Genomic DNA, 14,490 nt, shown 5'->3' on the forward strand with positions numbered 1-14,490 from the left:
TTATTATACTGTTATTCACCCCCCCCCCCATATTCAGAGTATCTGGTTTCCCTTTAGCACTTTTTTGGGTGGGGGGTGGGGGCAGAGGGTTAAAGAGAGAGAGAGAGTCTCAAGCAGACTCCACCCAGCATGGAGCCTGATGGGGGGCTCCATCTCAGGACCCTGAGATCATGATCTGAGTTAAATCAAGAGTTGGACGCTTAACCAACTGAGCTACCCAAATGCCCCTCTTTAAAACTTTTGACTTAGCAGAGGAACAGGCTTTCAGAAAGCCTTCATTTTTCCCCCTCTTTATTTTCTCTTACTATTTTAGCACCACATTAAGTATCAGCATTTGCTGAAGAAGAAATATGTATGTCCTCATCCCTCCTGTGGGCGATTGTTCAGGCTCCAGAAGCAACTTCTACGACATGCCAAACATCATACAGGTACTTTTTTAAATAAAATGTTTTATCACGTGTTAAATGCATTCTGCTTTTAAATGTGTGTAGATTGGTGATTATATTTCTTCCTAATATAAATCTTAGGAGTCTACAGTCAAGTGTGAGAGAAGGTATGAAAATAAAATGTAATAAAACAAATTTTGCAAGGGATGAGCAAACTAGGGCTTTTTACTTTTATCCTTTGACTTTTTTTTTTTTTTTTTAAGATTTTATTTATTTATTTGACAGACCACAAGCAAGGGGAGTGGGAGAGGGAGAAGCAAGCTTCCCACTGAGCAGGGAGCCCGATGCCAGGATTCGATCCCAGAACCCTGGGATCATGACCCGAGCCACAGGCAGACGCCTAACGGCTAAGCCACCCAGGCGCCCCTGTCCTTTGACTTTTTAAAGAACTTCTGTGACCAGAATAATCTTTTATTGAGTTCATATCCTGTATCAACTATTAACTGCTTATCCATCCATTCAGCATCACCAAGTTCTCTTGTTTTATCCTTGTTTTACAGCTAAGAAAACCAAAGGCTTTGCACATTAGGTAACTTGCCTTTGGTCACACTGCTAGGTTCTAGTAGAACCAGGATTTTCTATTGCCATTTCCAGTAGATATTTGGAGGAGCTTTTACGGACTGGAAGTGGGGATTATGAAGAGAGAACCTTGATGGTAAAGAGGCTTGCCTGTTGGTTTATGGTAACTACTAAGTAGCTTCTGGCACTTCTGCTGCTACTGCACTCATGGAGGCTAGCTACTGAATTCACATGTCATCTCCTGTAGGAGTTATTGACTCAAAAAGAGAAACTGAATGCCTATATTATACATAATGTAGGATGATTTCAGATTGCATTCATTTTTAGCCACTGACAGTCTGTGTGCAGTTCATCTAATGGGAACAAATGAAGATGCGTATTAGTGCTAATTGAGTAGGTGCCAGACTCTGTACTGTTACATGCCATGTTCTCCACAGTCATAGAGGGGTAAGACTAGGAATTCTAGTTGTCTTCTACCCCAGTAATACTGGCAGATGTACCCTTCCCAGTGTTTATTGTATGTGTGACTTAGACAAGGTACTTCTCACTTTCCTTCATCTGAAAAACAAGGGATAATAATGTCACTGATACTGGGGAATTAGTCTAAGGATGAAATGAGATAACACATAAAGTGCTGTTTACTGCATAGGGCCTGGCACACAGTAGACATTTCAGAGCAGCAGGACTTGCGCTCAGGCCTGAATCACTGCAGAGTCACAGTCTCTGCACTGTACCATGCTGCTTCCGGAGAGAGCTGTCTGTCTCCACTCCGTTCCTTGCAGCTTGCTGCCTTTTTCCACTCCTTCTCCCTGTTAATTATGTTGTTCTCTACAAAAGTAGTTTCTGACAACCAGTTTAGACTACTTTAGCTAAATATCACAGGACTACTGTGACAAACTGACTGTTTTAGAAGTTCAGTCCATTCCAGATACTTACATTTGGTTAGTACAGTTTTATGATGTTATTGTAGTTCTCTTTTTCCAAATTAGTGCAGACAGATTCCCTTTGAAGATGTGATTTATTTAAGCAAATGGATGCCCCAACCAGGCTTGCCATGTGACTATGAAGCTAGAAAGGTGGACAAGACCTGGGAGACAGACACTTAGAGTTGTCCCTGGGTTAAAAGTGCATTTTTAGACCTTGCCTACTCAGCATGTAGACGATAGCTCAAGAGGCATTGGTGGCACTTGATCCACTGTTCGAGATGCAACATCTCAGACTGCCTCAGACCTGCTCAGGAATATCCCCCATTGATTCTGAAATGTATTCTAACTTGAGACAGACTTGGCTCCTCTTTTTTGTTTTGACTTTAGAACGATATGGGATGGAATATAGAATTAAATTGCATACTATTTGCCTTTTAACTTATCCTCATGTTTTCCCTGTGACTTTCTGTAGCAGTTTTAAGTGAAAACTATAGAAAACAATAGTGGTCATTTATTCAAGAGATACAGAGCATCTCTTATCTGCTTCTTTCCCAAACCAAGTAATAAAGAAATAATTAAGTGCAGTGCTTCTTTGGCCCATAGATTCAACACCATGTTACCAGATTCATCAAAATGCTGTGAAATTTGGGGGGATTGTGAAATGACAGGGAGACAGTTGAATGCTGCAGAAGATGTGGGGTAGGAGAATAAGATAAAGAATATAGGTACTATTTTACATATATTTGAAAGTAGCAACTTGAACCTCTTGAGAGGAATTCAAATTGTTTGTTTTGGGTAACAGGTTTTAAACCTGAAACAGAAGATAGGATTACCACTTTAATTGTGGATCAGTTTTCTTCGAGGGAATGCCAAATTCTGTGGTGGTGGTTTGAGTGCCAAATTCTTTATATGTAAGTTTTCAGGTTTCAGGGAAAATGTTCTTTACTTACTAAGCAAGTTTTCCAAAATCTGGATTACAGCGATTGAGATTGGGCTTCTAATTCTTATATTGCCATTAAATTGTTTCTGTTTTGCTTTGTTTAGCTTTTTTTTTTTTTTTTTTTTTTTTAAACAAGGCCTTATGCTCCTGAATGTAGGGACTTTCAAAAAAAGTTGAAAATGGTGTATTTCTTTTTAAAATTTTATTTATCCAAGGTGTTTTATACATTGAAAACAGCATTGCCCTTATTGTAACTGACTTGACTGATGATCTGCTTACTTCCTGTGAACTGGGAAAATTAAACACTTATAGGGATTCCCCATGGAACCCTAACCACATTATTTTTCTTTTTAGATCAAAGGGATTATATCTGTGAATATTGTGCTAGGGCCTTCAAGAGTTCTCACAATCTGGCAGTCCACCGGATGATTCACACCGGCGAGAAGCCATTACAGTGAGTGTTACTTACTGGTGGGCATGTGGGTGGGAAGTGTGTATCAATCCTACTTTCTGGTTAGCCCCCATGCAAACATTTCAGTCGCCACTGCTATTGACTTTTACCAAATTAGAATGAGTATTGATTGGGAATGCTACTTAGTGAACTTTTGCTTATTCCTTCAGTTTTTTAAACAAATGAAACAGATTAATTTTCCATCTAGTTAGCTTTTCCTAATTTTTCCCAAGAAGTGTGTTTCTGACTGTTGCCTTTATATGGACCTCTGAATGCTTGCCGTGACCCCAAGAGGAGCCCTCTTCATTTCTCTGCTCAGCCATTCCTCTTCCATTCCGTTCCTAGATGCGAGATCTGTGGATTTACGTGCCGGCAGAAGGCATCCCTTAATTGGCACATGAAGAAGCATGATGCAGATTCCTTCTACCAGTTCTCTTGCAATATCTGTGGCAAAAAATTTGAGAAGAAGGACAGCGTAGTGGCACACAAAGCAAAAAGCCACCCTGAGGTGCTGATTGCCGAAGCTCTGGCTGCCAATGCAGGCGCCCTCATCACCAGCACAGATATCTTGGGCACTAGCCCAGAGTCGCTGACACAACCTGCAGATGGGCAGGGTCTTCCTCTTCTTCCTGAGCCATTGGGAAACTCCACGTCTGGAGAGTGCCTCCTCCTAGAAGCTGAAGGGATGTCAAAGTCATACTGTAGTGGGACAGAACGGGTGAGCCTGATGGCTGATGGGAAGATCTTTGTGGGAAGTGGCAGCAGTGGGGGCACTGAAGGGCTGGTCATGAACTCGGATATACTCGGTGCTACCACAGAGGTTCTGATTGAAGATTCAGACTCTACTGGACCTTAGTGGAAGGGAAGACTTTGGGCAGTGGGACAGCTCAGACTTTGTATTTAAAAGATAAAAAGGACAAAAAAAAATTTAAAGCATTTAAAATCTAGTAAAATAACTGAAGGGCCTGCTCTTTCCATTGTGAATCACAGCACACACACCTACACCCTCTCTTCTCCCTCTATTGTCCCCTTTATAAAATTGATGTTGCCTTTACCAAAAAGGTAGGCAAAAAAGAAGAAGCTCTTAAAGCGAGGGTTATCTCCTCCTTGGTTCCAGCCAGGCAGACTTCCTGCTCACCGGCAGATCCCTTCTTAAACCTGTAACTCTGATGTGCTCTGGATCAGCTTTTAACTCTTGATAGTATATTAACTGTCCTCTAAACCCCTTCTCCTCTACTGCTGCCCTATGGTTCTGGCTTCTACCCACTGCAGCACACTTACCCCCAAAGTATCATACAGTTCTAATCTCTGGAGGCTGGCAGCTTGACTTGGCACTTTAGGCCCCTTTGCAGGGTGAGCTGTTAAAACAGCACACCCCTCTCACTCAACCCCATTTCCTCCATTCCCCGCTGGGTTTCAGAAAGGAAGGATTCATGGGGACCACCTCCCTCCTCTGTGACCCCAGCACTTCAGTCCCCTTCCACCACCTCCATCTGGTTCTCAGTGGTGCTCACTAGCTTGGAAGCAGGCTCCCAACAGGGAGGGGGCTGCCCTCTGCATGGTTTCTCTGACCATAAGACAGGGCTCTGTATCAGTGAGACAAGTCCCAGACTAATGGCAGAAATTTGCACTTTGAACATGTGTGTTTTTGTGTTGTGGAACCCGAGATTCCTTATTTATTAACGGAAAGTCTGATTTTTTTTGGGTGGGGGGGACTTCATTGCTATATTTTGTGGGGCTGGGAGAGATTAGGTTATTCTGACATGGGGTCCTTTCCATAAGAGGTACTTTAGCAGGCAGGATATAGGGTTGAAGAAGCACAGCCAGCCTCTAAAATCATAGCTCTCCAGTGGCCTTTAACGAAAACTGGTCCTCAGCACTAACAAAATCACTACAGTAGCCTAGTGCTTTCTCGGAAGCCTTTTTAGGGAAGGATGTTAGGTTTTTGGTAACTAGTGCTCTTTGAGTTCTTAGAGCATTGAGATTTAGAAATTTTAAGGGGATAAGAAGGGTTGTTCAGGGTCTGAATTACAGATAAAAGATTTTTCTCTTGTGAATTTATTTCTTTTTTTATCCCCATTATTTCTTTCTAGACCTTACTTTTGGCCCAATTCTGGCCCCTTGCTTTGTTTTGGGTTTTGCTTTGCTTTATCATTGTTTCATCCCAGATCCCAATTAGTGAAGGACACTACCATTAGCGAAGAGATAGTCTATGACTTGTACAGTTTGAAGTCAAGGAAAATCACTCTGTTTCCTTTTCATAAAGAATAACACTTCAGAAGGGGAAAGGCTTCCATAGACAAAGTTAATAATCTGCATAATAATGGCTTTGGCTTTCACCTAAAATTCTGGGAATTACCACTTCCGTTGAGATAGGGATTTTCTTGGGGTGGATTGCTTATTACTGGCCATGGGAGAGGCAGGTGATGTTTTTGTATAAGTTTATAACTCCCAGAAGACTTAAAAACTTAATTTGGCTCATTTTTAGAGAATTAGAAGGGCAGTTTCTATCCTGTGTACCTCACAAACTGGAATTAAAGGCTTGCCCTATTCATTGTTTGTCAGAAATGTGTGATGGCTGCTGGAAAGAATGAAGTTTTGCTGAGAGCAAAATAGGGAACAGCTTGTTTTACACAAACACTAAAACTACAAAGTTTATCAATTTTCTCTTTGATATATTTTTTCCCAAAAGAGGGGGTAACAAAATGTCATCTCTGAAAGAGGCTTACTTGACACCCACTAGCGTCAGTGGTTGGGATGCCAGGGAATAGGGCGTCAGACACCTACAGCGAGCAGACTTAAATGCACTATTGTTTCTTTGCAGAGTGTTGCAGATTTGCCATCCCTCCAGTGTGGGGGTAGAAAATGGAATAAGGATAGAAGGGATGTAGAATATGCTTTCCTGCCCACAGTAAGGATTTGGAATTGACTTGGTATGTTGAGTACATTTGAACATACTTATCAGGTTGATTGGGTGGGTTTACAACAAGGTTGTTCCACTCCCATTTTAAGTCCATTTTGTACTGTTTCACTAGCTCACATCTGTTCCCCACATTTACTTTTGTCTCTGTCACATTTATCTCCTTTGTCTCTGTAAGTTATATTCGCAGTGGTTAGTCATCAGATATTTTAACCACCTACACAAAAGCAAACTGCATAAAAAAACTTGAGATTTAGGGAAAATATGCTCTTCCCTATATCACCCTCCTCCCCACCAAAGCAACAAGTTAGTTCTAATAATTAGAAACTTTCTTTTCTTCCTCCTTTTGTTTTTTGACCTCTTTGTAGGTATCACTTGCCTATAATTTGCTTCAGCAAATTATTACAGCAGTTTGCAGTCAGTCTTAAAACACTCTCCACGGACTTCATCTTTTTTCCTTTTGAGAAAGAGATGCTAGCACAATAAAGAGTGGTGTAAGTAAGCTGTCTTATACTAGGCCCTCTTTCTTTTGCCTGTCTGCTTCTCATGCTCTTCACTTCTGTGTCCTTCCAAGGAGCCCTTTCAGTCTTAAAATTCTGCATTTTCTACTCTTAGTCAAATTGAGTTACCTTTTTAATAACTCTCCCCACTGCATATTCTCCAATCTGAATTGGCAGTTCAAAATTCTAAAAATGTAATTGAAATACAAGTATTATTTCTGGGAGATGCGTTTTCTCCTACCTAGTCTCTGGTTGTCCAAGGTTATTCTGCATAATTGAGACTTACTATGCTCCAGAGAGTTTGGAAAAACACTGGCCAGGATTACTGGGAATTAAAAAAGAATTCAGGTATGGAAAAGCATCTACATAGAGCACTTGAACCTCCTTTGTACCTGTTGGGAAAAATATATAAAGAGTGTACTAAACCCGGCTAAGGCTATTACAGTCTGGTTGTTTAAAGTACCATTTTTCCTTCCTTTTTCCCACTTTTCAATGTACTCAAGAAAATTAAAAAATTGTAATGGATCAATTTAAAATATTTTTATTTCCTAAAAGCCTTTTTTGCCTGTTGTAATGTGCAGGACCCTTCTCCTTTGATGGGAGAGACAGGTAGTTACCTGAATCTAGGTTGAAAAGGTTATGTAAAAAGAAATTATAATAAAAGGGATACTCTGCTTTTCAAATCCTTGTTTTCTCTTAATCTAGGTAAGGCATATCCAAAATAAATATGTAAAGAAGAAAAATAAAAGTTGTCTTCATGGAAGCAACTTGTTTTCCTTGATTGTACTGAGTTACAGTTATCCAAAGGGTTAAAACAATTGATGCTGTTAACTGAGAGTCCAGTGGCCAGAGCATGACGTTTATGTAAAGGCAGGTGCTATTGCTTCTCTCCGGCAGAGTTGAGATAGTTCACTTCTGACTCTTTGTTCTTGATCTCTAATGCTGAGTTGCCATAGGATTCTATGATCATCTGGCCAGCTTGGAAACTCCTCCTGTGTTTGAGCCTTCTGGAAAAGATGGCCTTATTAATCTAGTAGAGAGAACTTTAAGGATGCTGTGAGGTTTATGTTAGTCTGAAAACGACAAAACCTTGATAACATTTAATATCAGTGCTTTTTCACAAAACTCCACGTCCATAGCCAGTACGAACTTTAAAAAAAAAAAAAAGGAAAAATAGAATCCTCCTACCTTCTTAAAAGGCCTACTGTGGGCTGCCAGTCTCACTTTTCCTCCCTTCCACCCCTTTTTTATTGTTTCACTGTGGAAGTTTGTACCTGAGAAGGCATGTGTTTCCATTTAGAGAAAATGTCTATGGTATGAAATAGTGAAAGTCCGTTGATTTGGGGATGACTCAGCTCTTTCGGGGAGCATCATCTTCTAACCTGCAGAGTTAAGTTAGATGCAGTAGAAAAGAATTCTGCACCTGCGTTTAAACTTTTTTGCCCTTATTTCAAAGCCCAGCTCATTCTCGGAATTTGTTAAGAAGCAGTGTGGTATGACTGGGATAAGGAAGAAAAAGAAAAGCATGTTGTCACTTGAGACTGCCTTAGAACTGTTTCCCAGTCAGGGTTGGGTGTTTCCTGTCCTTTGGAAGAGAACAGGCCTAAACAGTACCTTCTTCATCCTGCAGCTGTGAGGAAGGCACCAGGATCGAGGTTAGAGATGACTTATCTGGCTGATGTTTAGTTGAGGGTAAATGAAACTAACTTTAAATACGTAATGAAACAATAGAAGTGAAAAGATGCTGTGTTTTTAAAGGACGCATTTCACATAAATTTTATTTCTTGAGCAAAATGTAAAAAACCTAAAGAATGAAATTGCAAAGTCAATGGGAGAATCAGAGACCTATATTTAAATGATATGCCTGCTTTTTGGATTTTGTGCAACATTTAGTTTCTTTAAGCCTTAGTTTCTTAATGTAAAATGGGGTAAATAGTATTTATCTCATAGAATTATCCTAAAGATCAAATAAAGGCTTTAAAGCCTTTTACCTAGTGTCTGTCTCAGAGTAGCTGCTTAATCAATGGCAGCTATATTGATGATAAAAACTTAATATTATTGAATATTAATAGGCCAAAAAAGGAAAGAAGGAAGGAAGAGGACATGGGGAGTACAAGGGACGGTGATAACAAAATGAACTGATGATGTGTATATAAAGTAGATCACATTAGGCAGGGGTGTCATGAGGATTAGTGTGATAGTGACCTTGTTGCTAAGTGCAAAAGCAAAACAATGACATAAAAACAAGTAGGCTCGGCACTGGTGGAGGAGAGAGATGGCGGCAGACACTGCAGGAAAGAAAGCTGATTAAAAAGGGGCCTTTGATTCCACAGGCACAAAAATCCACAGCCAGGAATTTGCTGCCACCTCTGAGTCAGGCAGGGGGGGTGGGGGTGGGGTGCACAATCCCATTAGTAGAGAATGCCCAGTGGATTTAGTCTGAGAGTCACATTTCTTATTTGGACCAGTGTAGACAGAAGCAAACCCAGCTCACTTGTTTCCTGGGACAGTTGAGTTAGGGGATGGCTTTTGCAGAGCACTCACCGCTGACCCCTCACCGCCGGGACCTCTGTAGCCGCTCTATCTGGCTAGCAAGGAAGATTCGTTCAGACCTGACTGCTCTTTTGGAATCTTATGTAAGTTGCCTAATTTGCTGTTGTCTGTTTTCACTTCATCTCTTCTGATGTAGCTCCTTATCATCATGTTCCAGCCCCCATTACCAGTCATGAAGGCCCTAATCATAAAATCATTCATAGATTGGGGGCCTATTACTTGATATGGTTCCTTCCCTTAAGGAAATTCCTGTGACCTTATTTTCTTCTCTGGGCTGTTTAGGAGGCATGTTCTTCGAATAAGAAAATAGCCATAGGTTTCTGGGTAGAATTGGCTACATGTCGTGGAGACTATTCCTAATTTGATTGCCTACAGTCTGAATTCTCCCAGAATAGATTAACCATGGGCCCTCCATGAAGTGTGGGTTCTTCATCCACATTATCCGCATTCTGAATTTTTGAGCTATGTAAATGAAAGAATGAGGTTTATAGGATTGGGAGAAGAACAGCATAAACCCAAAGAATTTCTTCTGTACAGTATTAGCCACCCAGTTTTTCATTACATATATCAAGTCTCTGTGTGCCTAAGGAGAATGGTCACCTACACTATCAAAAGGAGCCCCTAGAAGATTCACTGGGGACTTAGGGAAGTGTCAAAGGAGCTAACCATGCAGTTCCAGGTTGGTTTTCTGATAGTGGGAGATCCCCATCAGTCTCCACCTAAGGCCTGCTATTATAGAAACACTGAAAAGGGGCGCCTGGGTGGCTCGGTGGATTGGGCCGCTGCCTTTGGCTCAGGTCATGATCTCGGGGTCCTGGGATCAAGTCCCACGTCGGGCTCTCTGCTCAGCAGGGAGCCTGCTTCCCTCTCTCTCTGCCTGACTCTCTGTCTACTGTGATCTCTCTCTGTCAAATAAATAAATAAAATCTTTAAAAAAAAAAAAGAAACACTGAAAAGGAGAGTTCTAAATTTAAATTCTCTGAGAATTTGTTTATCTTTATACAGCCTCACCAGTTAGAAGTCAGACTCTTTGAAGTAACGTTTTTTATTTTTAAATTTTTCTTTGTTTAATTCCCACTGAATTCTTTAAAGGATTGTCTTCACCATTGAGAGTGGATAATGAAGGAGAGGAGGTTAGAAAAACTCTGCAGTGGGTTAATTCTAGGGCTTCTTAATAGGTCCGGTCAGTGTCTTCAAGTAAGTTTAAAATACCTAAAACTCCAGTATGATTCAAATATTCCAGTTTCCAGGAGGGAGTTCCAAGTGGGAAGGAAAAATTGTAGACCAGTGTTTTTCAACCTTCAGAATCTAATGAAAGCTGCAAATTCTCCCACAAAAAAATGAATAGGTAGTCAAAGCAGTATATATCATTTCAGGGAGAGTAAGGTCTTCCTAAAGTCCAGTCATTGGATCCCAAATGAAGAGTTCCTTTTGGAGAATTTTTATTTTCTTTACAATTTGGATCCTTGACCAGGAAGGTTTTTAAGACTTCACATGAGATTTAGAGATTAAATGAAAATTTTGGGATAATTACAGAAGATGTGATGTTTTTATGTATCCTTGGCCAGATGAAGCATCAGGGCCTGAACGAGAACATAAACCTGGACTCTGTGGATGGCGTGCCAATGGCAAGCACTGATCGGTGGAGTGAGCTGACTGAGGCAGAGCGACTCCAAGAGAACCTCCAAGCTTATCGTGCCTTCCATGCTATGTTGGCCAGGCTTTTAGAAGACCAGCAGGTGCATTTTACTCCAGCTGAAGGGGATTTCCATCAAGCAATACATACCATCCTGCTCCAAGTTGCTGCCTTTGCTTACCAGCTGGAGGAATTAATGATGCTCTTGGAACACAAGATCCCCCCCAACGAGGCTGATGGGATGCCCATGATTGGTGGAGATGCTGGTCTCTTCGAGAAGAAGCTGTGGGGCCTAAAGGTGTTGCGAGAGCTTTCACAGTGGACAGTGAGATCTATCCATGACCTTCGAGTCATTTCTTCTCATCAGACTGGGATTCCAACACATGGGAGCCTTTATATTGCTAATGACAAGAAAATATAGCAATTATCCCCTCCTCTCTCTCCCTCCTTCCTTTTCTAATGGAATATACACTGCCCTGAGGCCTCAGTTTCCCATTCTTGTTTTAAAGGTTTGAAAGTTTTCTAGCCTTTGAGACCATAGACATTTTCATCAAGTAGGGTTGGAGACATGGACAGGTTTGATATGTGTGTGTGTGTGTTGGAGCCATAATGGAATGGAGGCAAGGGCAACATCCTTCACCTTAGTGCTCTAACCTTTACCCACTAAGTTAACTTTACAAGGATTTAACAGTCTCACAGGATAAATGTGTTTAATTTTAGTCCTAGATGACTTTTCTGGGAAGATTAAAAATTAGTCCTGGACTCTAGCCAATTCAAACTCCTGGATAATAAAAATACTAACATTTATTAAGTACTATATTGTAGCAGTATGCCGGGAGCTCTGTGTGTCTTAAAATATTTACAACAACCCTCTTGAGGGAGGTAGTGTTATTCCCATCTGGCAGATGAGAAAACAAGTTCTAACTTGGTCAAATTACCCAACTAGCAAATGGCACACTTAAGTTCAAACCCAGGTATTTCTTAGCCCAAAGTCTATGTGCCCTTTACTCTAGAGGCCTGATTATGACCCTCTGTCACTGCACCTCTTTGCCGTAGAGAGTTGGAAAATACATTCATGTATTCTATCTCCAGCACTGGAAAACAATCCCCATTATATGTCCTTATAGGTCAGTGACACAGTTTTAGTGTTAAAGGCGGTATTTGTTGCCCACGCTTGGCAAAGACGAGAGCATTAGAGATGTTAAAATTCTGTTTGGGGAAAAGAGTAGGCCCACCAGACTTCTGAAATTAGGAAACTGAAGATGTGCTGTAATACAGCCTGCTTTATAAAGTGTTCCCAAATGTTTTAGGGTTGGGCACAGCTCAGAGCAGCTTACCCCGCATTTATGGTGATCAGCAGTACAGCGATACAGGCCCTGTAAGCAAACATTCACGGACAATGGTTGGAATAGTACTCAGGTTAAAATGTCACAAAACTCCTTTACCACACATTCTCTGGACTTAGTCATGAGGAGAGGGTGAGGCCCACTCTGTTCCCAGTGGGAATGCCAGCAATTCTGAAACAATATATAGCACAGCCTCCATGTTTCACAACAGAGAGACAGGGCGCTGTGTTGAATGTTCTTGAGAGAAACACTATGAAAGACACCAATGGGCAAATGTGGGAATTAATGGAAAGGTCATTTGTAGTCGGGTCTGTGGACTAGTGGTGCGGCATAAATCCAGAAGTTCCCAGGTGTAATGGTATTTCACGCTACCAGTTAAACCCACCATCTTGGATGCAGGACCTAGATTAATTTAGTTTACTTATTTGAATCAGCTCCTGTGCTCTTAAGTGAATCAGGAATCAGAGAGGGCTGGCACCCATAGGATGCATGAGATGGGATGGGGTGACCTAGCTTGTGTCTTTTCCCCACAAGGGTTCATGGGGTCAGTGTTAAAAGGACTCTGGGTTGGGCACTGTGGCAATACAAGGAACATAAGGCCCTGCTATGTTCTCTGCATTTGTGGAAATGAGCTTGTATGCATAGAAGACATCAATACTGGTTGAAATTGGGAGGCACAGGTGTAAGTGTTAGGGAGTTAAAGAAAAGGAGCTCGACAAGGACCCGAAATCCCTTTCTGGAGGAGGGGGGAGTTCAGTTGTGTCTCAGAGGTTGGCTGAGTACCAAATAGAAGAGATGCGACAGAGACAAGAAAGAGTTGCCTGTTTAGAAGAAAGTGAGGCAGTTAATAAACATTCGGGTCCCACTGCCACTAGAAGTTTATTGTTTGGTTTTATTTTATTTGTAATTTTGGAGTAGAGATAGACATTTCCTTAGTAAATGCATAGAGGCTTATTTCATTCAAGCTTCTTCTTCCAACTGGTTCTGCTTCAAGAGCAATATTTCTCATTGATAAAGTACCTGTGAAACTCTTAGATTAAATTAATGTGAAACTCTTAGATTTATCTGTGAAATATTTTACACTCTTTAATAGATACAGAGGTGACTACAAATTTTCAGTGGGGAATAACTGATTACAAAGTTGTTGAATCTGAAAAGAGTGACCCCTTATATTTAGGAGGTGGGACAGAGCAGACGTCAGCAGAAGTTTCAGAAGTCAATGGAACGTGGCTTGAGCTCTGAATTACGTGTGAAGGAATATTTATATGTAAGAGGCACATCTGAAGTGGCAGAGGGTCCAGAAAAGGTACCAGTACTAACTATTGAATGGGAGGAGATAGGAACCTGTAGAAGTCTCTGTTAGGTCACAAGCAGCAAGTCACCAGAGTGTACTCCCAGGCTCGTGCTGAGTTCCGTACCAGTTTCTTCCTCAAGAAAACTTGCAACGTGCTTCAAAAGAAGTATGGAGAAAATCCTTAGAAAAGTGTAGATAAAATAAAGGAAAAGTGAGCACTTACCTTTAAAAACTAAGTCATAAATGTGAATGGATCTGAGTGTGTAGACTGCATCATGCTTATCTGAAATGGACAAGACAATGAAAAAGGGACCAACAATAGGTCCATGTTCTAGGTGTGTGTCTTAAATACAGATAGGGATAAGGGCAACACTGTGGAAGTGTGGTTTCTTTAAGGATCCAGAATCCAAGAGAAATTTTTGGTCTTTAGATTTTACTTTCCTTGTTCCTTAGATCTATATATGGATTGGATCTCTGGGGAATCATATTTTTATATACATGTAAACTGTATTATATAATACATAACTATAAAATTTATATATAATGTATAACATGTAACTATATAGTGATGTATGTGTGTGCGTGTGTGTTAGATACAAATAAAAGGCATGAATGTAGTTTCTAACCCCAACTCATATTTTGTAAAGATTATTCCTTTTACCCCACAGCCTGTAGAAGTCATCTGTAGAAGAGAGATTTTGTTCTCCTGAATCTGTTAAGGAATTGAATATATGAGAGAAGATAAACTCTTTTTACATTGATTTAAGAAGGTGGTTTGGAAAAAACTTGCAAATTGACACAAACTCACAAGCAATCACCGAATAAAAATAGCTTTGAAATAGGTTTGAGGGAAGTGAGAATTTTAATAAAGTCATAGCCTTGGTATTGCTGTCATTCCAGCCTCCTGTGGATTAAAGCCCAATGGATGACTCATTCTGGTAACCAGTGGTCAAACAGAG

At 40.8% G+C, this 14,490-nt stretch overlaps 2 protein-coding genes across 5 annotated transcripts in view; both read left to right on the plus strand.

Annotated features, from left to right (window-relative positions):
* Positions 1-7,465, plus strand: part of ZFP91 (ZFP91 zinc finger protein, atypical E3 ubiquitin ligase) — a 49,995-nt gene extending 42,530 nt beyond the window's left edge. For 2 of the 3 annotated variants that reach the window (XM_082747633.1, XM_082747634.1), the window contains exons 9-11: positions 314-428; positions 3,186-3,285; positions 3,628-7,465. In XM_082747633.1, coding sequence (XP_082603759.1) covers positions 314-428; positions 3,186-3,285; positions 3,628-4,138 — 726 coding nt within the window. In that variant the 3' untranslated portion in view covers positions 4,139-7,465. The remainder of the gene's footprint in view (positions 1-313; positions 429-3,185; positions 3,286-3,627) is intronic. The other variant, XM_082747632.1, reaches the window with a different exon arrangement.
* Positions 3,946-14,162, plus strand: CNTF (ciliary neurotrophic factor). 2 transcript variants are annotated; one of them, XM_082747969.1, is made up of 3 exons: positions 3,946-4,000; positions 9,176-9,338; positions 10,824-14,162. In XM_082747969.1, exons 2-3 carry the CDS (start codon positions 9,225-9,227, stop codon positions 11,310-11,312), a joined length of 603 nt encoding a protein of 200 aa, XP_082604095.1. In that variant the 5' UTR covers positions 3,946-4,000; positions 9,176-9,224; the 3' UTR covers positions 11,313-14,162. The 2 variants fall into 2 exon arrangements, with proteins under 2 accessions (XP_082604095.1, XP_082604094.1); XM_082747968.1 differs by lacking the exon at positions 3,946-4,000 and adding an exon at positions 6,125-6,215.
* The last annotated feature ends 328 nt before the right edge of the window (positions 14,163-14,490 follow it).

The sequence above is a fragment of the Mustela nivalis genome (assembly GCF_964662115.1).
Source record: "Mustela nivalis genome assembly, chromosome: 9".
NCBI lineage: Eukaryota > Metazoa > Chordata > Mammalia > Carnivora > Mustelidae > Mustela > Mustela nivalis.